Genomic DNA, 27,574 nt, shown 5'->3' on the forward strand with positions numbered 1-27,574 from the left:
ATTTTTTTGTTAGAAACCCAGGTTTCAGTCCCTAGCAGGTATAATGGACAGTCAATGCATCAGGACTTCTGTAACTGAAATGAGCTACTGCACTACAGGTTAAGAATCAAATGTCAGATTCTAGCTTATTGCCATCTTGACTTATTCACAACACTGTACTTTATACATGTAGAGAGATTCTCAATGCCACATGAGAGGAAACTTTCCAATGGAAATGAAACCAAGTTTCAGGAAATGACAGCTACATGCTCCATGGTAGCTGGCCTGTGTCCTCAGCATCTGGAACACTTCTGTATCAGGCGGTCCAGAGCGCACAGTTCTGCAGAGAGGGGGTCTAGCAGTGTTTAAGTCCATATGCTAAAAAAAGTTGCACATAGAGCATGCTGCTGTGGGAGTTTAGGCCAGGCATGCTAAATGAACTGCAGATCACCTTGGTGTGCATTTTGCTTAAATTAATCTACTTTATTAAGATATTAGTGCTGACAGAGCACCAACATTGTGACAAGTGGTGCAATTAGTTAAATTGAAACACCTCTGGAAAGAGCCAACATTTACTTTGATAGTAGGATAACTTGTTCTGCAATTGCTGCAGTTAAATTTGCACTCATGGGGGTAAATAACAAGATTTATTTTTAAGGTGTGGCATACACAAGTTGAACCTGGCAACCTTCTGTATTTTTTTTAATGGCTTAAAGCCTTGTGCCTCTTCCTGTGATGATAGAAACATTATTTAAAAAATAGTATTGCTGTTTCTGGTAATAGTTTTATTTGGTTTAAGGAGGTTAGTTTAATTTCCAATTTAGAATTGGCTCTAGATATGGCCCTATTTGTGACTAGATGGTAGTTCTGAAATTTGTAACATTTTGTTTTCCAATTAGAAAGCTTGCACTCAAGTATCACCCAGACAAAAATCCAGACAACCCTGATGCATCGGAAAAGTTTAAAGAAATAAACAATGCAAATGCTATTCTGAATGATGAAAATAAGAAACGTATCTATGATGAATATGGCTCAATGGGACTATATGTGGCTGAACAGTTTGGAGAGGAGAGTGTCAAATACTACTTCCTGATGAACAAATGTTGGTTTAAGGTAGGTTAATATTTTTTCAATGTTTTATGTTTACATTAGAAAATGTATCTATCCCTCTTGTCTTATGGTGGTTGGATTTCTTCACTTCTCTGTACTTCCAGTCACCCAGTTTTTTGTTGCTTCCATCATTCCCTCTACTTTCCCACCCCCTGCTATTTTTTAAACTTGATTTGGAATGTTTCCACCCAGTTTTAAGGGTATTCACTAGTTTTAGCCAGTTCAGGCATCGAGGGAGGTCTTATGCACTTTGGCCTCGCGTCATGCCTAGTCCTGAAGCTGATCTACCTCATGGATAGTGGTATGACCATCACCTTGCCTTTTTAATTCTCATTCTCATTGGCTTTGAATCTCCTAATTCCCATCTTGTTATTTGCCGTTTTCATTGTCTGTTTCATTGTGATGCTCTGGAGAATTTAAGTCATTCAGTTAGGTTGATTACATTAATATTTTTGTTTTATTTTTAGTAGGGCCTCTTTCTCCACTGAGCACTTGCCTACAATTGGTCTGATATTTTTTTCTTTTCCTTGCCAGTTTACTTTTCCAACTCTTCATTTCTTTCTCCATAGCTACACTTCTATTGTCACCCCCCCCCCCCCCCCCCCCCCCATCATTCTCCTTTGACTTTGGGTTTTAACTCTTTCTGGAAATTAAAAGTAGTTTTTGGGGCAGTAAGTGTAGGGAAAATGGAGCATATTGGGAGGGGGGCCAGAAAAGGGTGCAACAAAATTGAAATGAGACAAATGGATTGAAGATGAAATCTGACCTCCATTATCTGTGACTCTCGACAAGAGTAGTAGATCGCAGTCTTTCCAAAGCTAGTCACTGATCAACTTTGTTTCCAACACTACTACCTTCCAGATCATTGCTACTGAGTAAAATGTTTTTCCTCATACCCCTTTCATTGTTTATCCACATTTTAAATCTGGTCCTGGTTCTTGAACTATCTGCTTGTAGAAACAGCTCTGCTTTTACCTTATCACTATGATCTTCCACATCTCTATCAAATATCCTCTCAACATTCTCTGCTCTGAAGGGAACAACCCCAGCTTTTCCAGGCTAACCTAATAACTGATCCCTTGTCCCTAGAAATAGTACAGTGAATCTCTTCTGCATACTCTATCAAAATATAGTGAGCAGAACTGTGTGCAGTACTCAAGTTGTGGTCTAGTCAGTGATGTGCACTCAATCATGGAATGTCAATGATATGACCACCACTACTCTCATCGTGCTCTTGGATTGCATGATGCACATTGTATTTTCTATGGATAATACAATTCATATTTTGATTTGAAAAATGTAATGGGGAATTTGAGTTCTACATAACTTTTTTCCACAGACTGGCCAACATTTTCTCTACAATAAAAGTTGAAGAAAAATATCTAGTAGGTTAAGTGCCCACTAAAGATATTGTACAGTTGATTAGGGTATAGAAATATGTGTGAAACAAGGATTTAAAGATAGAGCTGTTGGGTTGACTAAAATAACATGTTATGCTGGATGGAGAAAAGTCTTCTCTTCCTTTAACATAATGTATTTTTAATCTGTAGCAAACCATCATTTATCAACATGGATAATTACATCCCTCTTTTGGAACAAGCTAGCTACAAATTTGAAAATCAAAAAACTAGATTTCAGAAAATGCTGGGAATACTCAGCAGGTTAGGCCTCATCTGTGACCTAAAAGATTGAATTGGCCTCTCCCAACAATGCAGCATGACCTAAGTATTTCCAGCATTTTCTACCCTGTTTTTATCAACATTTTTATAGAAGCTATCTTAAATGCCTTTTCACTATGTGACCCTGCAAACCCTGGCAAAAGTTTTTCTGGCTTGGATTTTCAAATGCTTAAACTGTGGTTCTGCAAGTGTGTAAGCCAGCTGCTACTGGCACTAAGAATACTGGGTGCTCACAATTCCTTTTTTAAAATTCAATTTAATTGTTCTCTTCATACAAGGGATTTCAGTTTGAAGTTTTTTTTAGCAAATTGTAGAAATTAAAATGCTTCAATTAGGATTCAACTTTAAACTTTGCAATCTTAGTTAGAATATGACGGAGCCTTGTGTGATTTCTTTTTTAACTACAGCTTGGCATCTCATGGAATATTTGGTCTGAGAAAAGCTCATTGATCCCAGAAGATTTTGTGTGGGTTTAAAATAAGAGTCAAGTGGTAATTTTTAAATGCTCTGTTTTGCTTATTCTTGTTAAGCTTGTAAAAAAAACTTTTCCCTTGCATTTCTAGATATAAATTATCTTTTCATTGTGTGGCAGGCTCTAGTTGTATGCTGTGGAATTATCACTGGGTGCTGCTGTTGCTGTTGTTGTTGCTTTTGTTGTGGAAAATGCAAACCATCAGGAGAAATGGAAGATTATGACATTATAAATCCTGAAGATTTAGAGGCACAGATTAAAGCAGAACATGCTAGTGATGATGGTAAGTCAATACGAATGGAATCTATTTCAATTACCAGCCAAGATAATTTGTAAACTGTTAACTTTAGTTGTGGTGACTTATGATGGAAATTATACCCTGAACTTTTGAAATTGGGTGAAAGGCTTTATTCAGAAGGACATGTATCAGAAAAGTATAAACAGTAATACTTTGTCACTTCCACAGATGTAATAGACCTGGAAATTTTGCATGTCTAAACTGTTGTATGGTTTGAATGCTGCAGATGGTCTGGATCCATTAAATGATTTTTGCCTTTTCCCCATGAAGTTTTCCACCTTGTACCATTAAATTTCCAATTTGTAATTTAAGCTGGTAAAATGGCTGTGCAGCATGAGTCTTTAGAATGCAACAGTAAATTCTGCATTCTGCTGTTAATTATGAATTGGTTTTATTCTGAAGCATAATGTTAAACCAAATGGAAGATTTGTATTGTTCACTTTACATTTTCATTTGCTGTTAAAAGTAGAAATGGGATCAAATTTTGTTTGACATTGTCATTAGTGGGATGTAATGTTCTCATTGTTCATCTTAATTTTTCCAACATTTTGTGATCAAGTGAAAAGAGCATAGTAAAATTAGTTGTTAAATTATGCTCTTTGGTAACTTGTATCAAATGTGCGAACTTAAAACTTGATATTTGAGCAGGAGCGGTGCAATCATCTCAAATTTATGTTAGCATCAATATACTTTGAATAAATTAGGAAGGAAAATTGGATTCCAGTTCTTTATCACTTGCCACTATTTCCTGCATGTTGTTGAGGACTAACTTTGATGGGAAGACAAAGAAAAAATGAATGCTTTAATAAGTCCAGATATTTCTGGAACAAATAAAAATGACTAATCAAATTAGCACTTTACAGTTCCAATTTGAAGCCCCAGCCCCCCCCCCCCCAAAGTAGAAAAAATGTTTGGTCACTCCTGACTTTCTTCAGTCACTCTATTATTGGAACTATTTGGGATTTCTTTTTCTTTGTGCTGCATTGTCTTGCCTCATCTTTGACATCCAGTGCAAGCATCACAAAGGGATAAGGTAGTGGGAATCAGATTCCATCTCCACTTGTATTAAAATTCTTAAACTTTTCAGAATCTTGTGGATGGGTAAATTATTTGAACAGCAATTGTGCTCTGCCATAGATAGTTTAATATTTTTATGATTGGTGGTTTTCAGTATTTATCAAATCTCATTGATTTGGTTCACACCAAATTTCACAATTTTTCAAAAACTTTGTTATTTCTTAAAACTTTTAAGAACTATTTTGAATTTCATTCAATGACTACCACATGAGGTGAGGTACACATGTGCCCCATGTGGCTGAAAAGAGGAGGTGGTATCTAATAATTGCCATGACTGACTTAACCCTAATTTAGCGGTGGCACTGGGTCTCAGTACTCAATATTCAATATTTTTAATCAGAAAATTTATCTAAAAATATAAACGCTTCATGGAAAATGATTTTTTCACAGTGCAAGGCTAAACTTACCAAAACACAAAGCAAAATGGATCAAAATGGTAGTTATAATGACTACATAATGGGGACAAATTACTTTTTTAGGTGTAAGGTTTTGATTGCACTTGAATCATGTTGAATTGTTACTCAGGTTTGGGTTCTGATTTTTTATTATAATACTTAATCATTTTGATCTCTAAAGGGTTTATTGGTCTGTTTTAAAATGTGAACAGTGCCTATTATGTTCTATTGAATTATAAGGAAATAACCTTTGTGCATTTCACTGGATGGAAAAAAAATGAATTTTTTCTCCATTGTTATTGAATATCCAAAACATGAATTAAAAGTCATTTAACCAAAGTCATGGCTCTTTGATTACTAAGAATAAATTGTTAGAATTAGCATTAGAATTGTGTAATGCAGACAGAATTCAAGTAGAATTGTACAATTTAATTAACCACTTTTTTTTCTTGAGGAATGTTAGCCCTTGTGGTTTTATCCTTCTGAAAGCATTTATTACTCAAATGTGTGTCAACAGTACATTCTTGTATATATAGCTCCATCTTGCACACAACTGAGGAAAATAAAGGCCTTGTGTAATAGATTCCTTGTCACATTTATCACCACAGTTCATCTTATAGCAAACTGATGTATTGAAAGTTTAAGTATTTCTGTCAATGCTGCTTCTGTTTCATTGACAAACTATTTTTAACATCGAGAATATCCTTGAACCTGTTGAAATGAGTACATTGGACTTCATTGTGCAGTACCCAGTCACAAACATTGCAGTTCCATTTCACTATATTATTAAAGCAGTGATATTCTGTTCTCAGACTTTTATCGTAGAAATGTTCAGCTAACCAGTTTGGAAAAGCTTTTCCATAAAGTGTTACTAATTTTTAAATACTTCATCATGGGTAATTTCCAAAACTGGCTACTCTCCATCTGGAATAATGGGAGCAGCAGGTTACATCATCACTACCACCACAATTCCCTCCAAGTGATATACCAGCCTGAAATGGAAGAATATTGCATTCCTCCATCCCTTGCTAGGTTAGGTTCCTGGAAATTAAGCCCTGAGTACCTTAACCACAAGGCTGCATGGATCAGGGTGATGACTTGTCACTTTCTCAAAATAGTGGGCTATAAATGTTGTCCTATCCAGTGACAACTGCATTACATGAATGAAAGTCAATTTAAAAATTTACATTTTATGCATGAGCTAAATTTAGTGATATTACTTAGCACTTTTTGAAAAATGTCATTTAATTAGTCATCAGTTCCGTACACCAGGGAATGGGGAGGGTCTGAAAGATGCTCTTACACAAGAGCATCTTGTCAAGAGTATCTCATGCCCCAAATGATTTGGTAATCATTGTCCTGTTTTCTGACCAAAGCAGTGTATTTAAATAAATGGGCAATTCCATGGTTGGGCATTCCCTGTGGAACAGGACTCTTTGAATGCAAACTAGGGTACACAGACTTGTTGCCTAATTTTCTGTTTGGCCAATTTTCCATACTTGTAAATGAACAATGTATGATGCAGTTTTCTGACAGGTTATTGACTTTGGGGTAATTTGGGTAGTCAGAAGCATACCAGACCCTTTGCTAAAACATCAAGCAATAAATATGGTGGACAATATACTTGAATTTCTAAGTGCTTAACCTGTTGAATTTGGTGAAGAAGCATGAGGAGAAAGAGGACCTGAAGGGCAAGTTTTTTTCCACACATGGGGTGGTGGGTATATGGCTGCCAGAGGAAGTGGTAGAGGGCAGATACAATTACAACATTAAAGGATATTTGGAAACTTGCCCCTCAGGTCCTCTCTCACCTTAAATCTATGGCCTCTAGTTTTGGACCTCCTTACCCTGGGAGAAAAAGACTGACCATCCACCTTGGCTGTGCCCCTCATGATTTTGTAAGCAAAGACTTAACTCAGTGCTATAAGGTCACACCTCCCTTCTCTCCCTCCTCCCCCTTCTTCCCCCCCACCTTGGCTCCAGTCTTTTCTTGTAACTCAAGCCCTCCAGTCCTGGCAACATCCTAATGAATCTTTTCTGCACTTCTCTAGTTTAATTTCTGTTGTATGGTGACCACAACTACACACAATATTCTAAGTGCAATCTCACTATCTTGTACAGCTGTAACATGATGGCCCAACTCTTGTACTCTGATGAAGGCAGGCATGCCATATGCCTCCTTTAGCACCTTGTCTACCGGAGGCACCTCTTTCAGGGAACTGTGTACTTGGTACCCAAGGTCTCTCTGTTCTGCCATACTCTCTAGGGCCCTGTCATTTCAAGCTGTAGCTCCTGCTCTGGTTTAACTTCCCCCAAAAACATCACATTGTCCTTGAGTTGTTTCATCTGCCATTCCTTTACCCACTTTCCCAGTTGATCTAGATCCTGTTGTAACTTTGGACAACCTTCTTCTCTGTCCACTCCAATTTTAGTGTCATCCACAATTTTGCTAATTATGTCACTTGTTTTCTCATTCAAATCTGAAGAACATGAAGAACTTAAATGCTTCAGCATGATGAGAAAAATTGCATTAAATTTACATGGCAAGGTGTGAGGTGTGCATTGAGTTAAGTCTTTAAGGAAATACATTAAATGGGGTAGAGTATATTGAGCTTTTGGAATGCATAAATAAAATAACAGTTGATAAGATCATGAAGATTCTCAACTTCTGGGGTTTATTTTTCAGTAGAATACAAAAGCAGCAAGGTCTGAACGTAGATCATCAGCCAGATTTATGATCTCTCTAAGGGTTTTGGAGCACTGGATAAAGTGTAATAAATATGTATATGGATGCCACCAGAATTAAGGACATGTTACTGTTAGGAGGGATTGATCTGACTGGGCCTCTTTTCTGTGGAGAAGAGATTACCAGGAGACCTGATAAAGGTATTAATACAGAGGATGGATGTGAAGAAACTTCAGTTGTTGTGGGCCCAGAAAAGGGAAGCATAATTCGATTAAGTGACTTAAAATATCTAGGATGAATTGCTTTCCTTGCCATTTGGAATGTGGTCCTTGGAACCATATGGAATTGTAGTAACATTAAACATTGTATTACTGTTACAAGGGCAGTAGTTGTGCAGTTTGTTTATTGAAAACTAAGTGGAAATATAGGTTGGGGAGAAGCAATTATACAATATTCCTGAAAGAATACTGGTTTGGGTGTCCTGTTTCTATGTTGTTGATTCTATGTCAATCCAATTGACTCTTGAGCTGTGTGTGTTTTGATTGCATTTCAATAGCTGAAATTAGGAAACTGAAAACCATTGTAGATCCTGAGGTAATCCACATTCAATATTTATTGACAAGTGCAGTGTAGAACAAGTAAATATATCAGATTTTATGTATGGAAAAAAAAATGGTGTCCAGGTACTGGTAATGCTGCATGTAAAACGCTTTTTTTAATGTGGTTCAAGGAGCTAAAATACTGACTTGTCTAATATGAAGATCTGGCCTTGAGTGGAATTTTTAATCTATTTAATCAACATAAAATGGAAAATGAATAGTGACAAATTAATTTGTGCTTGATTTATCCTTTTTGAATATATTTCATTGCTAATTGAAGCTTTTTGAGCTTCTGATTATCGTAGTTGTTCTAAATTGGCTTCAGACTATGGCATTAATCGAATTTCAGGGTAAAGTGTATTAGCAAAAATCCTGGTTAGAACTGTAATTTTCAGAAGTTTTTGCAATGCATTGTTTCAATATCCATCCTTTTTAAACATGATGTAAATATATATGTGTGTGTGTGTGTGTATGTGTATATGTGTATATATATATATATATATATATATATATATATATATAAATAAAAAATGTGTGTGTATATATAAAACAAAATTTAAAAAGTGAGACTCAGTAACTGCAGGCCAGTCAGCCTAACAATGGCGATGGACAAGTTTATAGAGAGAGTAATTAAGCATAAAGTTTTCTTAAGCATTTGGAATAGTAAATGAAAGTTAGCATTGATTTGTTAAAACCAATTGTTAACTATGGTTCTCACTGAAGTAAAAAAAAATATTTCAGGTCAGTGAGATTAATGCATATATGGCTTTTGGAAAAATATTTCCAAATAGTAGGTATTAGCAAAATTAAACCTTGCTGGATAAAGGGATGATGATAGGATGAGTATAAAATCAGTAATGCAGCAGAGAGTAATAATGAACAGTTGTTTCCCAAGGTCAATCTTGGGACTAATGATAATTTTAGAGCACAGGAATAGGCCTTCTGGCCCACTGCATTAGACAATGATGCTAACAATGGTGATGGACACGCTTTTAGAGAGTAATTTAAGCATAAAGTTTCTTGTCTATCTGTCTCTTAATCTCGATTACAGTTCCTCCCACCCTGTCTCTTGGAAGGACATGATCCCTTTTTCTCAATTTCTCTGCCTCCACTGCATCTGCTCCCATCATGTGGCTTTCCACTCCAGATTCTGAGATGTCCAACTTCTTTTGTAACCAGGGCTTCTCCCCGACTCTGGTCAAGAGAGCTCGCACCCGTACCTCTGCCCTTTCCCGCACCTCTGCTCTCACCCTCACTCCTCCCAGACCCAACAGAGGTAGGTCCCCCTTGTCCTCATATTTCATCCTATCAGCCTACATATCCAACACGTCATTCTTTGCCACTTCTGCCATCTCCAACGGGACCTCACCACCAAGCATATCTTCCCCTCCCCACCCCTTTCTGCCTTTTGCAGGGACCCCTCTGTTTCTCTGACTCCCTAGATAACTCCTTCCTTTCTGCCCCCCCCCCCCCCCCACCCCAGGAAATTTCCATTTCCCTCGCCATAGGTGCAACACCTGCCCCTACACCATCACCTCCAGGGACCCAAACAGTCCTTCCAGGTGAGACAGAGATTCACCTGCACCTCCCATAATATCGTCTACTGCATTCGGTGCTCCAAGTGTGGCCTTCACTACATTGGTGAGACCAAACGCAGACTAGGTGATCACTTCGCAGAAAACCTGTGCTCTGTCCATACCCATGATCTACATCTTCCCATTGCAAGTCACTTCAACTCTTCCTCCCACATGATCACAGATATGTCAGTCCTCGGCCTCCTCCACTGCCAGGAGAATTCTAAGCACAAACTGAAAGAACAGCACCTCATTTTCTGTCTTGGAGCCTAACAGCATGAACATGGAGTTCTCCCATTTTAAATAATACCCCCCCCCCCCCCGCCAAACCATGCTGCTGCTTTTCCCTTTCCTAGCCCTATCTCTCTTTTATCTACCTCCCTTTTTTTTCCTCCTTTCCTTTGACCCATCCCAGGTGGATCTGCTCTCCCCTCCTCCCCTGCACCTGCCTATCACTATCTCTTACCTGCATCTACCTATCACCACCTTGTGCCCACCCCGCCTCCCCTCTTTTGTCTACTTATCACTGATCTGCTTCTTCCTCCTATATACTGGGCTTCCCCCTTTCCTATCTTCAGTTCTGAAGAAGGGTCCTGAACCGAAACATTGACTACCTGCTTTTCTCCATGGATGCTGCCTGGCCTGCTGAGTTCCTCCATCATCATAGTGTTTTAAACTAATCCCATTGTCCTGTACATGATCCATTATCCCTCTATTCCCGGCCTGTTCCTGTGTTTGTCTAAGTGTCTGTCAAACATCGCTATTATATCAGCTACAACCTCCCCTAACAGCATGTTCCACTGTCTGTTCAAAAAAACTTGTCTTGGATATCTCCTTTTAAATTTTCCCACTCTCACCTTAAAGCTATGCCTTCTGGTATTTGACATTTCTACCTTGAGGGGAAAAAGACTGATATCTACTCTATCTATGCCTCAATTTTATACATTTCTATCAGGTCGTCCCTCAGCCTTTGCTTCAGAGAAAACAATCTATGTTTGTCCAATTTCTCCTTATAGTTAATACACTGATGCAGGCTACATCCTGGCGGACCTCTTCTTCATGTTCTACAACGTGACTTCACAACTTTTATACTCAGTGCTCTGACTGATGAAGGCAAACATGCTGTGCGAGTTCTCACCAGGCTTGTCCACTTGCGTTGCCTCTTTCAGGAAGCTATGGACTTGCACCCCAAGGTCCCTCTGCACGTTAATGCTCTTTAAGGGTTCTGCCATTAACTCTATACTTCTGGCAATTGCCCACCCAAAATGCATCATCTTGCACTTTTAAAGCATAAACTCCATCTGCCATATCTTCACCCAAATTTCCAACCAATAATCACTAGATTATTATTTAACCCTTTCGCTGTACAAGGCTAGGTCAACCTTGGTCAGTTTTTGACATTTGATCTAGAAAACTACCTCGTGCACACTCTGAACTCATGCTCCACACTATTATTGTTAATTTGGTTTGCCCAGTCTGTACTTATTGGTGCATTGCTGTGGGTAAGGATACCTATTACAACAGGCATCTGATGGAATGCAAGAACCTGTTAACAAAGTTTATGCAACACTTCCTGGTTGGGTAAGATTTTGTTCAGGAGATACTCCTGTAACTTTACACTAAGAAGCAAAAATGCAGTACATTTCTTCAAAATTAGGGAATTAGGTATTAATAGCTTTTTAATTTTTGAAATTCCAGTTGTGAAAATTGTTCCAGCTGTGAGTATTCAAAGTTTTATTAAGATTTGATTTTAGATTGCTTTTTTTTTATATTTTTGGCAGTCTTGTAAGGAAAACAAATATGTTGGTGGGACTTGAGAGTACAAGTACATGGTTCCCTGAAAGTAGTGTTACAGAGCAACAACGGTGGTGAAGAAGGCTTTTGGCACGCTGGCCTTCATCAGTCAGGGCATTGAGTATAGAAGTTGGGATGTTACGTTACAGTTGTACAAGATGTTGGTGAGGGCACTTGGAATATTGTGTTCAATTTTGGTCACCCTGCTATAGGATGGATGCCATTAAGCTGGAAAGAGTGCAGAGGAGATTTACGAGAATGTTGCTGGGACTTGAGGGACTGAATTATGGAGAGAATTGAGCAGGTTGGGACTTTATTCATTGGAGTTTAGGGGAATTTGGGGTGATCTTATAGAGATGTATAAAATTAAGGGGCATAGGGTGAATGTGCAGTCTTTTTCCCAGGATTGGGGAATCAAGAACTAGAAGGCATAGGTTTAAGGTGAGGGGGAGAGATTTAATAGGAACCTGAGGGTGCAACTCTTTCACTCAGAGAGTGATTAGTATATGGATTGAGCTGCCAGAGGAAGTGGTTGAGACAGGTACATTAACAACATTTAAAGTACTTGGACAGGTACATGGATAGGGAAGGTTTAGAGGGATATGGTACAAATGGGACTAGCTTAGATGGGTATCTTGGTCAGCATGGACCAATTGGGCCGAAGGCCTGTTTCTGTCCTGTATGACTCCATGGTGAGGCTTTTCTGTACTTTGGCCATTTCTAGAGGTGAAAATATAGCTTACCTGTATGTGTTTTTATCCTTGGCACATGTACCTTGCAACATTTCAGTGTTAAGAGATGCTAGATGTTTCTTGTATTCGTTCTTGGAATACAACAGCACTACTTTGGAGTACCACAGCTATTTCAGGTCTCACTGAATGTCTCTTAAGTACTCCAGAGATGTGCAGTCTTATTTTTATAAATTAAAGCTTGACAGAACTTCTGATCATTATTGATGCATGTTTTATAATGGTGGGTTATATGAAACCAGTGCCATTCTTTGTCAATAAAAGTTATGTTAACGTAGGTGATCATTTTTAAAAAGGTGTGATTAAAACTAAGTAGTTTTCTACTTGTGATTTTACAAAGGGGCCTGTTTTTAAAAACTATGTTTAGTATGTGGAAACATTTGCCCACAATTCCCACTTCCAATAAACTATGGATAACAATCTGAATTCTGAAATTTATGTTCCTAAAAGTTCATCTCTAGAGGCTCATGAGATTGAAGGGTGCTTGTTTCCTAGTTAAACTCAGATGCACAGCTTGTTTCATCAATATTAAAGAACTTCAGTGTATTAATTAGCAGAAGTGGGAACATTTTTCTGAGATTGTTTTTGTTTTCATTCATTAGGGAAAAAGGTCGTTATCACTCAACCAGCACCTAGCGCGGCCTCTATAAATGCTGATGAGCAACAGCAGGTGCCAGAGAATTAAGGTTTTTCCATTTCTTTTCATCTTAAATGTCCTAGAGCTAATGAATGCTGCATAGATCATAACAATGCTTTAAAATTGTATAATTTGTGCATATTAATGATTTTATGATTAAAATTGTGTATCTGTTACACCATGTTTAATTGACTTCAATCAAATCTTATTGCTAATATCATTTAACAAGAATGCATCAGATCCTCCTTGGATCAGAAATCATCTGAGCAGGTTTTCATTGACTTCACACTGGACTTGCTATATATATTTTTTTGTTATTTCCTCCTAACCAAAACTAAAATAGTTAAGATGATAGATTTGCATTTAAGCCTTTTCACAGCAGATTATTACTGCAGTTGCATTTCTTCACTCATTAACATTTTGTATCTTGGGTCCACTTATAAGTTGTGCTTTAAGTGTGAGCTGTTCAACTTGTAATCAGGTGATCTTGTTTTAAACTTAGTTATATATTAAATTCAAATCTAGTAATGAATTCTGTTTCTTAAAATAGTTTATGATATGCTGATAGACTTCCACATCTGAATTATAGGTGCAGCCTTTTGTATCTCTGGTCTGGTTTCAACTTCAAAAAGTATCTTTGGCCTTTATGTTTGAGGTCTGGAAGACTTTTCAGCTTGTATTCCGTCCTTGGAACTTGAAAGGCATACGTTTGTTATTCTATATTTTCCTCCTGATCATGCTAGAACCAGCCACCGTGGTCCCGATTCTTTCCAGTGAAATTCATTGGACACCATCGGAGCAGAAACTTTAGCTGGGACCATCCCACCAGTTTCCCCTGAGCCTGAAATTCTGGACCCAGTTGTTCTCCAAAATGTTGCCCATGCTTGCACTGAAAATGCACAGCAATGATTGTTCCTGAGACATCCCATTCTCATAGCTTTACTCAATATTTTAAATGTTTCTCATCCTTCTCAGCCTACCAGTTTATCAGCAGCTCCTCAGAGCATTTTTTCCTGAATTTTATACTGCATGGAATATTGCATTGGAGTAATTATTCATTTTGATTTTTTTCCTTTAGGTGTAAATATCCCCATCATCATTCAGCCACAGTCTGAACCATTGGAATCTTAATCAACCCAACTGTTATCAGACCAAAAATATGACCGCAAGGTGATAACTAGAAAAGGAGGATCCAGAATTTTTTTCAACCAAACATTTGGGGGTTCTGAAAATTAATTTTAATTGAATATGTATGTAACCAAGATTATGGCAGTTTCCTGAAGGATCTTCTCACATAACCAATGCATTTGTAAATGCTTGTACACTCTACGTTTATGTTGGTGAATTCAACTATACAAAGCAACTGAATCATTCTTATGGGAAATAACCTATTTTAAACAAAAGACTCATTTCTCTCTTAGTTTTTTTTTTAAGTAGTTAGGTCTTGAATTGAAATCATAACTTTATACTTCATTCCATTGAATTTGTAACTGAATAGAAATGGTGAGGAATTTCAAGTTGCACTGATTTTAGGCTTTAAAATGAAAAGCTGCTGGCAAAGCACTGCTCAGTGAAAGTTATGAAATGCAGTTTTGGTTGGAGTACAGTTTTACTATGTTTACCACCAAAGCTTGTCTCATTCAAGGTGTATAAAATGGTAGTTGTATCAAATTTTGTTTGGGAATAAAAGTGTGTCTTTAATATTTCTGCTTTTGAATTAAGAATAAATTAATTTAACGTACAAGGGCTTTTAAGCCTGCAGGTATGGAACAGATGAGTAACGTGCAGCAGCTTTAAATGACCAGGTAGATATTTTTATTTGAATGACACAAATTATTAGAATTAATGTTTAATGAAATTATTTTTTTTACATTTTACGGGTTGGTGGCTCTGTCAAGCTGTGTTCATCTTAAAAGCATCTATTTGGCCTAATAAGCCTGTTCAGCACAGCACTTTTATTAGTGATTGAAATTTGTGCCAAATAGTTAAGAGTGGACTCTGTTATTGGGAATGTCTGTGAAAAGATTCATTTTGTAAAATATAATCCAAAATCCCTGTGTACACTTTTATCAGCTAAATTGAAAATGTAAGGTTGCCATTTGACTCCTTTTCTGATAAAGGTAGTCTGACCAAAAAAATTCCTGTCACTTAAGTGTAGCAGATGAATGTTGATTTTCAAATAGATTTAATTGTGAATCCAGTGCTGCTATCTATTGTCAGGATTTTAATTTTCTCTAAGTCATTATTTCCTTCCCTTTACTATTTTTCCAAATAGATTTTATGGTGGGACAATATGGATTCATCTTTAATGAATCAATCATAGAATAGCAAATACCACCAAAAATAAAACTTGTTGGTTATAAATTAAGGTTCTTTAACTCGTAGTTCTTAAAATATATTGCAGAACTACTTCACTCTTTACAGTCTATCCCTTATAACCTGTTGAAAAGTCAACAATTGTTCATTTTTGCTTGGAATGTCCAGCTTAGTTGCTTTATAGAGTCAGGTTTTTTTTTCCAATCTCATTCATAGCAATAGCGATGGTGAAAGTGAATTTCTATAATGTATTATGGCAGCAACTGAGTGAGAAAACTTGATTTAATGGACCACTGACTCTGTGATCATTTGACCTGGACTTCATGTACACATAACTGACTTTTATAACAAGGCCAGATTTTACAAATGCCATTTATGTAAATATTACAAATGCACATTTATCTGGATTGTTTAACTTTTCTACATTGGTCATTAAAAAGATAATAAAGCATTGGAATTCATGGTGATTTTAAAAACCAATAGCTTCAACTTGCGTTCACTTTTGTTTAATCAGAATTAGCCACTGCTCTTCTGTATGAAACTGGGCTATTCTGTTGCCTGAAATTGACTTTTTTTTTCTCTCTCATTTCTGGTCATAAGCAATCAAATCTTGAAACTGTTTGTAGACTTCGATTATATTTTTTCCCCATAAGTTCAGCAATTTAGCCTTGTTAAGCAAGTTTTGAGCTGCCACCAGATATAATCAAATTGTGTATGCCAGCTAAAACGTTTTTACAAGAATTGTAAAATATTCATCAATGCAAGCAAGCAAAATATCTGAAAAAATGTCAGAAATGGCTACTATTTTTATTTGAGTAATTGTAAATAATGGAATGTATGCTTCATTTCTAATGTACTTATTGAATTTTTAAACAATTCATTTTGCTATGTATAAAGTTATTACTGTGCATAAGGATTCTTGCATATTTTTAATGTATGTTTACAGTTGACAAACCTCAGCAATGGAAGTATTTTTTTATGTTAAGCTATTGACAGAAGAAGTCTCATAGAAAGGGCTCTCAAAGCTGCAGTGTTACTGTACCAGTGCTGTAGTTGCTAAAAATAATTTAATGCTCATTTGAAATAATATCATTTGAATTAATCCAAGCTTCAATTGTGGAAGTATCCCATATAGCAGAAAGGTGAAACTTGAACAATAGATGAATCCAGTTTAGGTAAAATATCTCAACATTTTATTTTACTAATTCTGTTCCTATCCAGAAACTGGAATGTGGCGGTCCATCAAACGTGCAATATTATTTGTACATAGTCCATAACAGTTGAATTGGCTTTGTAATTTAAAAAAAGTCTGGAGACTCCATTCCTTGTCAAGATAAAGATGGTCCAACAAATAATGTCTGCACATCTTGTTACCAAATGGGGCATCAATCACTTGAAAGTTGTAAACTGTAGTGAAAGAGAATGGCTGTTTACAATTGGCCATCTTTCAAATTTATGTAAATAACTTTTGAGAAATACATGATCTTAACAGTGTGGAAATTAAGCACAGTATTTTGGCTGACATTTCTTATTCCTTATTTTCCTATTATATTTGAAGCTTTAGTATTCATCATTCTTTAATGCAGTAGTTTGAATTTCTAACATTTAAGCTTATAATCCATGATCCTGTTAAAAAGGATTACATTTGATGCCGATATTTTGTCAAAAAATGAATACAACTGATTTCTCATTAAAATCTAAGGGCGGAAAGGGGCTGTTTAGTATCTTGAGTCTATTCAGTGATCTAAGTTCACACAATTTTTCCATCTTCTCTAGGATTTAATACTGGCCCAGTTGTAATGTATTAAAGCAGGAATCATTTACTCTTTGACAGGGCTCTTGTTTTCTGCACATTTTCCACCATGGGTAAAATCTTCTGTAGTTAATGTATTTAATGAGTTAAGTTGGTAATGAGGGACTAGTCATCTGCTCAGCTTTAAAAATGGTTAAAGCAGATCAGTGTTTAAACGAGAAGGTATCAAACCATAATTTGATTTTGCTGAAGATCTAAATGCTCTAGCAAAGTGGATTTTTAAACTTAAGGTACCAAGTGCTACTTTATTTTAAAGTGTTGCTCATAGAAAATGTACAATCTACTTGATAACTTATGACCAAAAATTTACTTTTAATACAGATAATTGGCATTTTCATGTTTTCCACTATTTTAAGCACTTTGCAATCAATATGTTTGCAACCTGAGGGCTTTAAATGGTGCAGCATTTCTTCATATCAATGAATTAAAAGCAAATTGAATTGATAAAGGTTTTGAGCAACTATAATTTTTAAAATGCATTCTATTTCAGCCAAACTAATTCCAAACAAAACAACTTTGGTTTGTTTAGCATGAGAAAGCATGTAGAATGAGGAATGAATTTTATGAACATTTGATTTCTTTTTAAAAAAAATATTTTAACCATACATTGTATAATCTTAGCTATAATTAAACTTAAATTTGTAAAATATGCCCTTAAAATTAGCATTAATTTGTTTTTACACAATTTTCAGCTTCAGAAATAATTTGTTTTGCCAGACAAAATCAGCAGCATAGGGAAATGATATTTAAAAATTGAGGCAATAGTGTGATGCCTTTTAAGAAAAATGTTTCCTCAATGTAAATTCCTGCATCATTCGTGGGAGATGGTGGCCATATCTCCTAGATTACCCACAGCATTAAAATTTTCCATTTAGGGTGTTTATGGGACTTTAACAAATTAAAGCTCAACTTGCAATTCATTCTTGAAAACGCATTCTACTATGCAGCTATTATAACAGAACCTAATATTAAAATATTACAACAACCTGGTGTTGTCTGAGGATCCAAATGTACTCCAAAGCATAATCTAGCTTCTGCTTACTAAAATAATCAAATTAGATTGGCCAATTTAGAATGCATCAATTCTGGAATTGTATACTCCCCTTCCCCTCCCACAGGTGGCAGTGATATCACACCAAGTGGAGAAGATACTAACCTAGGGGCCTAACTTGAAATACACTCCAGAAGAGTTTATAGTTCTGGGGTCCTTAACACTCAGCATCTAAAAATATAATGTCTAGAACCACAACTGTACATAAATGAGTACCTGGTACATGGGCATTGGACTTCCTCTTGGTCATGAGCAATGGAGTTTGAAAACAAACGGTGGGCCTTTACTGTCCTGTAGCCACAGTTAAACTCTATAATGAATTGATGTAATAACAAATTTGTCCAATTATGTAAAATGTGAAGCAAAATAAGCTTCTCCAAGGAAAACCTACTGCCTCTGACGTTTTATGTGAATGTGATAGTTAATTTTGGTTATTAGCACCTTTGAAACTTTACCAAAAATGATGAGGATGATCTGGAGTATGGTACAAAAAAAGCTGATTAGGAAATCTGGAAATAAAAGCAGAAAATGTTGTAAATCCTTGGGCCTAGCAGCATTAGTGGAGAAGAAACAGCTAATGTTTCACATCCACTCCCTTGCATCGGACCTGGATAAAGTTAGAGATAAATTGTACTAAAATGCAGGGAATGAAAATAATCTGTAGTGAATTAGAAGGCAGGAGTTATTAAATGACCAATGGATTGATGATGCAAGGCAGATGTGGTCAGTGATGAGCAACTGACCCATATGATGGGTTGAGAGAATATGTAGTATCATCTGAAATTGTTGGACAAGATTTTGAGTCATAAGGCTGTATTGTGCTTGATCAAAAGATGAAGTATTGTTTTTTGATTTTCATTGGAATCATGAAGACTGAGGAAGAATGAAAAATTAGTCACACGTGACCGAGAGATTGGGTGCACTCATTTTGGACCTGAAATATTTGATCCATTTCTGTTCACTTGTTAATGGTGACTCTGAGTTGCTGGTTAGTCACCTGTCACTATAGTTCTCCATCCCACTCCCATTTTGATTTCTGAGCACTACACCATTTCAATGAAGGAACAAGTAAGCTCAAAACAAACTCATCTTTTGACTAGGCATATTTTGGACTTCTGGACCCAACATCCAGTTATCAATTTCAGAATAGTTCTGCTGTTTTCATTTTCACCAGCTCTAGATGCATCTCTGGTTTCATTATTTGTCCCATTGCCTCAAGGATTTTTGCCCTGCACCATCCCCTCCTTTGTCATTTAACCGCTCCTCCTCTATACCCTATCACAGATCTTTTTTGTTTATTCCTCCCTTTTTCTCTGAATCTTAAAATTTGATTATCTGTAACTTTTTCCAGGTCTGGTGAAAGCTAATTGACCTGAAATGTTAACTGTTTCTCTGTTCATAGGTGCTGTTTGGATTGATGAATATTTACAACAATTTCTGTTTGCAAATCTAAGATGTGAAATTAACATCTAGGGAGTCATTGTCTAAGGCACTACATTCTGGACAGTAAGTGAGGAATATACATATGAACATGGCTAGAAACTTGTCTTAAGTAACTGCCTACAATTTTCCTGTCTGAAGCACTTGGGACAATTTGTTAAGCTATAAACATAGCATTTGTGGAACTTAGCTCTGAATAATTTTCACATAGTTCCCTAATAGGTGGCCATACTTAATAAACTTGTATATGCAATTTTGAAACTTGCATTTTTAAAAAAATGAATTTAATTGTGTTGAATTACAAAAGTAATGCTATGCAATATTGGTCTGTTTGCTTCTTAAATTTTTAAATGTATATGGACATGTGCCACAATATTCAAAAATCCATTTGTGTTTTTATGTCTTTCATATTGTCTGTTTGGAATATAACCAGTAATGGTACATATTTGGGCGTCAAGTTGTTACATTAAATGAGACGGTTTCCTTTTCTTAACCATTTATTTGTAATATTTCTGCCAGACATTAGTGCCTACTGAAGACTGTTAGAAGCTGGTTTACCTGCTGCAGAGCATATGGATTTACACTTAAATCAGCATAAAACTAGTGAAGCTCTTTCCTAACTAGAAATCTTTGAAAATAAAGTTAACAAATCAAAATTCAGATGAGTCAGCATTATTAACAAGAAATATCATGTACATATAACAATGAAAATGTGGGAATATTCTGGTAATGGGAGATTCACCAGGAAGCTTTTGTTATGAAGCTTATTTCCACACTGCTTTCATAATTATGTATCCTTTTACAGAAAATAATTCAGACATCATTGATTGCTATATACCTATATGCTATAAGAAAAGGATGCTGTTTTGTTATCTACTTTTTCTATCTCAAATTTATTTTGTTCCTAATTTGTGATGTCTGTCTGTCATAATGAGCAAGGTGCACTGTCATTGTCTGGGCTATATTTATAATAATTCAGGAGCTTTGGGTTTTTTCATTTACATAAAGACATAGTTATTAATTTATAGGGGATTGTGACATTGCAATATTAATCTTGACTGGGCTGAGTCTGGGTTTAATGTGATCGAATTATATTTTGTACAATTTTGTCTCTTGAAATACTTGACAATAAATGTGGATTCATAAGATGCTGGCTGGTATGTCGCATTATGGTTTAAGAAGTTTCAAGTTGAAATGGATGATAAAGGCTACTCTAAGGTCATCAAAAGATGTTTTGCAACAGCTTCCTAAACTCTTATCCAAAACCATGAGCTTCCTAACATGATGTGTGTGCTGTATTTTGATCTGTTAAGTGTTTAGGATTGCATTTTTCATGATGAGTTAGAAATATTATGCAGGTATAGAGGAATGAATTTGAAGGACAATTAACATATATGGAGGAAATATTCCAGCAGGTAGTGAATGTAAAAATTGTGAAACACAAAAGTAAGTTGGTGACCACAGATGGGAAGAGGGGTTATTGCTGAGAGACCAAAGGATATGGAACAGAAGGTGCACAATCACTTTTGTTGTAGTTACAAAGCGCTAGAATGGTACACAGCCAGGTGCCATGGTAAGGGATTCAGATGGTTAAGAAAGCTTATGCCAGGGATGTTTCACGTACAGGTCAGTGATCCAAAAAGGGTAGGATGGAATTTTGCAGAAGGTTGAGTTGGGTTTGAGACTAACATTAATGATGACAATTATGCCTGCTTTGGATGAGTAAGAGAAAAATAGATATGTCAATACATGATAAAAGAGCAGGTTGTGAATGGGACAGGTTCATATTTCTAGAACCTCGACACTATACAGATGGGCTTGTGCAAATGTAAACCATTAAATAAGGTGAAAATATAATGTTTTCCAGAAGGATGAGTGATTGGGAATGTGATGAAGGCATTAACTAACTGCAGAAATCATTGCCATTGAATTTGTGCCTGAAGTGCCAAGTGCTCAGTTGGAGTCAGCCTTACCAAATGAACAGAAATGGACCTGACATTTTAGGCACATAATGTGTGTACCCATGCTTCTGGTCATCTTTCGGTAATTTCCTGACTTTTCCCGATTTTCTACATTGTTCAAATGCAGCTCAAGGAACAGTACTTCATACTTTGATCAAGCACAGTACAGTTTTACAACTCCAAATTATGTCCAACTAATGATCCTACATCTTCTCTAGACCTATCTTTTGTTTCATCAGTTGCTCATCGCCATCCATATTTGCCTTGAATCTGTTGAGATAAACAATTGCAAAAGATTTAGGACTGCAGAATGGGAAGTACAAGAAGCTGTACATTGAATAATTAACCACACTCCTAAGTAAAACATATTGCTCCAGGAACCTGTTTGGCTCTAAGCTACACCTGTCACTTTGTGGGATATGTGGAGTGTTCTCCATTTCAGTCCTACTTGGGCCCCACTCATGCTTCTTGCAGGTATTAGTGCTGCTTCCTCCTCTCACCCTCTGAGGGGCCTTGACGGAACTATAATCACGACATTTTAAAGATTTAAAGTGATTTTGCTGGGATCTGAAACCAAAGGCTTTAAATATAAATGAAGCAATCTATGAAGGCACAAGGCATGAGATCGCTGTGATAGATAAACTACATTCAGAGGTATCACAATCAACCATGACACATTTAAGGAACTAATATTTAGTTCACATGTAATATTGATCTCTTTAAGGCAAAGAAGCTCAACAGAAAAAGTGATTCATGCTTGCCTATCAAGAGAAGATCAAAGAAAAAGGCTTGTGCTGTTGTGGAAAAATAACAACATTCGGCAAAAGTGGACCAAGGGATTGACATGGAAATAGAAACTAGAATAGGCCTGAAAGAATCATATCAACAGTTTATAAGAGTTTCTATAGATCTGCAGAAAGGGAAAAAAAAAATTCCCAAAAGTGGTTCCTTCAAAGATTGAGACAGGAGAAATCATTGAGAAATAAGGAAATGGCAGAGAAATAAAACATTTTGTGATCTGAAAGGAAGGAAAAACGCCATCTTTTGCAGCACCGTGTGGAACAGGGTAAAGTGAAACTACAGATCATGACAGCTTTAAGATAGAATTGATTGGTATCTTGCAGAAAGGTGTCAAGAGCATGTATGTGCTGATTTTCATAAACATATTTTATATCTGTCTTCATGGAAGTAGACAGAATATTTAAAAATAGTGGAGGACTACAGGACCAGAGTAAATGACTCAATTAATTTGGCAGAGGTGAAAAAAAAACTAGTATTGGAAAAATTATTGGGACTGAAAGGCAATAAATCCCTGGGACTTGACCTGTATTCTCAGCTTTTGAATGAGATGGCATGGAGATGGTGGATACACTTCCAAAACTCCATTGATCCTGAAAACTACTTCCACAGATTGGAAGGTAGGAAATGGAGCCTCACTACTTAAAGAAAGAGGGAGGGAGAAAACAGGGAACTCTATACCATAGCCTGACATCAATAGTAGGAAAAATGCTGGAATTTTTTATAAGGAGTTGGTAATACTGTATTTAGAAAATAATGAGATAGGGCAGAGTCGGCAACAAATTAATGAAAAGGAAATCATGTTCAACAAAATATTCAAACAGATTGAGGTTGCAACTAACAGAATAAATAAGAATGAACCAGTAGATGTGAACTTGGACTTTCAGAAGGCCTTCAGTAAGGTGTCACACAAAAGATTATTTTAAAGAATTCAAAATGCAGTTCTGATGAAAAATCAAGAACCTGAAACTTTAATTCTGTTTCTTTCCACAGAAGCTGGTCTGATTTGCTGACTACCTCCAGTGTTTTCACTTATTTATGTTGGAGTACATGGTATTGGGGATAGTATACTGGCATGGAACGTGGACTGGTTAATGAACAGAAAGCAGAGAGGATATAAATTGCTTGTTTTTGGGTTGGTAGGCTGTGACATACGCAGTGCGACAGGGATTGGTGTGGGGCCTCAGATGTTCACAATCCATATCAATGATTTGGATGAGAGAATCATGTATCCAAGTTTGCTAGATGACAGAATGAATTGCAAGGCCAATGCAGACAGACTTCAGGAGGATATAAACAGGCTTAGTGAATGGGAAACAACATGACAGATGAAATATAATGTGGAAAAATGTGAGGCCATCCACTTTAGTTGAAAAAAATAGAAAAGCAGTATGTTTTTTAAAGGATGAGCAATGCAAAAGTGTCAGTGTTCAGAGGGACCTGGGTATCTTTGTATGTGAATTACTGAAAGTTAACATGCAGATTCTTTTCTTTTTCAATCTTTTTATTTTCAAATTAGTACAAAATAATATATATAACATTAGTAATTATACATATGCTGCTAAGAGATCAGGATAACAATCATAACAGTTAATATATATAATCACAAGGAGTAGAGAAGGTAATCTAGACCTCCCACTCTTTTTAAGTGAACAAATACAAAAGGAAAGATTGAAAAGAAATTTAATTATATGAAAAAAGAACCCCCACATCAAAAAAAATTGATAATAAACCAAAAAAAAACCAAAAACTTCAAAAACAAAACTGGGCTGATATTTCTTCAATTAAAAAGAAAAAAAAACATTATTATGTCGTCAACTCCGCTCCTCTATATTCAAGGGTTATTGAAAGGGATCTGAAAAAGGTCAGCTTATATCATATGGAAGTATTGAATAAATGGACTCCAAACTTCCTCAAATTTAAGCGAAGGATCAACAGTACCACTCCTAATTTTTTCTAAATTTAAACATGCTATAGTTTGAGAAAACAGGCAGATTCAGCAAGCAGTTAAGAATGCAAATAGTCTTTGATCTGAAGCATTGATTTCTTTTTCCACAGATGCTGCCAGATTTGTTGAGTGTTTTCAGCATTTTCTGTTTTTATGTTTCCAGGCAAATAGCCTTTATTACAGGAGTATTTCAGTAAAAGAGTAGAGATGTCTTACTCCAACTGCAGGTTCCCTTGATTTAGGAAGGGGTTATATTCTGTCGAAACAGTGCATTCAACAAAATCCTGGATATTCAAAAACGTTTCCCATTAGGTTCGATGTAAAAGCTTTGGCTGCGTTCCAGAGCTCAAGAATTTAGGACTAAAGTACCCAAACAATTAAAAATACATTAGTAAAGTGTCTGAAATAATAATATTTTATTTTATTGACAATTAAATCTTAAAATAAGATAATTACACAATGTACCCTCTCAGGGTACTCACCATGTGAAACATGTAAGATTTCTCTCCCTCACTCCCCCCTTATCATCACACTCACTTTTGCTCGTGCTTTCACTCTCTCACAAATACAGACTCTCCCTCCCAATAATTTTGCCTGTGCCCCTCATTCTTGAACTCCTCCTCCCAGTTCCCTCTTTCCCACATTCCCCACCCCCCAATGCCCTTCTCTTTTCCCCATCCCACTTTCTTAGGCTGCTGCAAGGCAAGTGGATTGTGAACTGCTCTCTGATGGTCTGGGATTTCAATTGTCAGTTATTGCTAACATCAAGGATGGTTCATGATAGCAATAAAAGCCCTGTAAATATAAATAAGACATCCATAATTGAGGATACCTCTATATGGTGAGATTGCAACTGGAATATTGCATACAGGTCTGGTCTACTTTCCCTAAGAAAAAATATACTTGAGATAGAAGGAGTATTTGCCCATCATTCTCATACAAATCCACCTCGGTTTCTTCTCCCTTGGTTCACCCTATGACCTCCCCTCCCCCACCTGGTTCCACCTGCCCATCATTCACCAATCTTCTCCTCATCTGGTTGCATCCATTATCTTCAGCCTCTATCTTTCCCCTTCCTCTCACTTCTATATACTGGCTATCTTCCTTCTATACTCTCCGTCCAGATGCAGAGTCTCAACCCGAAATGTCGATCATTCTTTTGCCTCCACAGATGCTGCTTTACCTGCTAAGTTCTCCCAACATATTAGATCTCTCTCTTTCCCCCTCCCGGTCCCCCATTCCTCCCCCTTCCCTCTCCCTATTCTTCTTATGTTCTTAGTTGTGGAATTTTTATTTCAGACTTTTCACATTCCTTTCGTGCATTTAAATCTTTTCCAGAATCTTGACCTCTGTTACCTGTTACTATGCACCAACACGCTTATGGCCATTTAACTCGCTTATCTTCCACCCTATAACAGACCTTCCTTTTGTTAATTCTCCCCTCTCCCTTGCTCCACAACTTAACCTTTTTCTTATTTCTATTTTCAGTTTTAATGGTTGGTTATGGATCTCCAATGTTAGCCCTTTCTCTACAGATGTCTGACCTACTGAAGAATTCCAGTATTTTTCAGAGAGCGAAAGGGCAATTCCGTGTGAAGTTAGAGAGACAGTCGGATGCACGACAGCTGTGGCAGGGTTTATGGCAGTGCTGCTTCACCCCCCGATGAGCTCAACGCCTTTTATGCAGGCTTTGAAAGGGAGAATAACACCACACCTGTGCAAATCCCCACAGCATCCAGTGACCCTGTGATCTTTGTCTTGGAGGCTGATGTCAAAACGTCCTTCAAGAGGATGAACCCTCACAAGGCGTCAGGCCCTGATGGTGTACCTGGCCAGGTACTGAAAATCTGTGCTGACCAACTGGCTGGAGCGTTCAAGGACATCTTCAACCTCACACTGCTGCGGTCTGAGATTCCCAACTGCTCCAAAAGGGCAGCAATCATGCTGGTGCCCAAGAAGAGCAGGGTGAGCTGCTTCAACAACTGTCACCTGGTAGCAAACATCTACCGTAATGAAGTGCTTCGGCAGGTTGGTTATGGCTAGAATTAACTCCTGCCTGAGCAGGGACCTGGACCCACTGCAATTTGCCTACTGCCACAGTAGGTCTACAGTGGACGCAGTCTAACTGGCTCTCCACTCTGCTTTGGAGCACATAGACCACAACAAAATGTATGTCAGGCTGCTGTTTATCGATTACAGCTCGGCATTCAGCACCATTATTCCCTCAGAGTTAATTATCAAGCTTCAAAACTTGGGCCTCTGTACCTCCTCCTGCAACTGGATCCTTGACTTTCTTATCAGAAGACCACATTCACTACAGATCAGTAATAACATCTCCTCCTTGCTGGCAATCACAGGCGCACTTCAAGGATGCGTGCTTAGCCCACTGCTTTGCTCTCTCTACACTCCTGACTGCATGGCTAAGCACAGCTCAAATGCTATCTATAAATTTACCGACGACACCACTGTTGTTGGTAAAATCTCAGATGGTTACGAGGAGGCATAGAGGAGTGAGATAGATCGGCTAGTTGAGTGGTGTCAGAACAACCACCTTGCACTCAACGTCAGTAAGACCAAGGAATTGATTGTGGACTTCAGGAAGGGGAAATCGGGAGAACACGCACCAGTCCTCATTGAGGGGTTGGCAGTGGAAAGGGTAAGAAGCTTCAACTTCCTGGACATCAACATCTCAAAGGATCTATCCTGGGCCCAACACACTGATGCAATCACAAAGAAGGCACGCCAGCAGCTCTACTTCATTAGGGTTTTGAGGAGATTTGGTATGTCACCAAAGACTTATGCGAATTTCTACATTTGCACAGTGGAGAGCATTCTGACTGGTTGCATCACAGCCTGGTATGGAGGCTCCAATGGACAGGATCGCAAGAGGCTGCAGAGGGTTGTAGGCTCAGCTAGCTCTATCATGGGCACAACCCTCCCTGCCATGGAGGACATCTTCAAGAGGCAGTGCCTCTAGAAGGCGGCATCCATCACTAAGTACTCTGACCATCCAGGACATGCCTCCTTCTTGTTACTACCATCGGAGAGGAGGTTAGGAAGTTATGGACATGCTATGTTGACGCTGGAAGCGTGGCGACACTTGCGGGCTGCCCCCCAAAAATCACTAGGCAAAAGATGTATTTCACTGTGTTTCGATGTACATGTGACTAATAAAGATCTTATCTCTTATCTTATAGG

At 37.3% G+C, this 27,574-nt stretch overlaps 1 protein-coding gene across 1 annotated transcript in view; it reads left to right on the forward strand.

The window, feature by feature from the left end:
- Window positions 1–20,817, forward strand: part of dnajc5ga (DnaJ (Hsp40) homolog, subfamily C, member 5 gamma a) — a 31,396-nt gene extending 10,579 nt beyond the window's left edge. Inside the window, exons 3-6 of the mRNA XM_052024730.1 lie at window positions 879–1,092; window positions 3,361–3,523; window positions 13,015–13,098; window positions 14,128–20,817. Of these exons, the coding sequence (XP_051880690.1) occupies window positions 879–1,092; window positions 3,361–3,523; window positions 13,015–13,097 (460 nt within the window). The 3' untranslated portion in view covers window position 13,098; window positions 14,128–20,817. The remainder of the gene's footprint in view (window positions 1–878; window positions 1,093–3,360; window positions 3,524–13,014; window positions 13,099–14,127) is intronic.
- Window positions 20,818–27,574: the final 6,757 nt, after the last annotated feature.

The sequence above is a fragment of the Pristis pectinata genome, chromosome 10, assembly GCF_009764475.1.
Source record: "Pristis pectinata isolate sPriPec2 chromosome 10, sPriPec2.1.pri, whole genome shotgun sequence".
In the NCBI taxonomy this organism is placed as follows: domain Eukaryota; kingdom Metazoa; phylum Chordata; class Chondrichthyes; order Rhinopristiformes; family Pristidae; genus Pristis; species Pristis pectinata.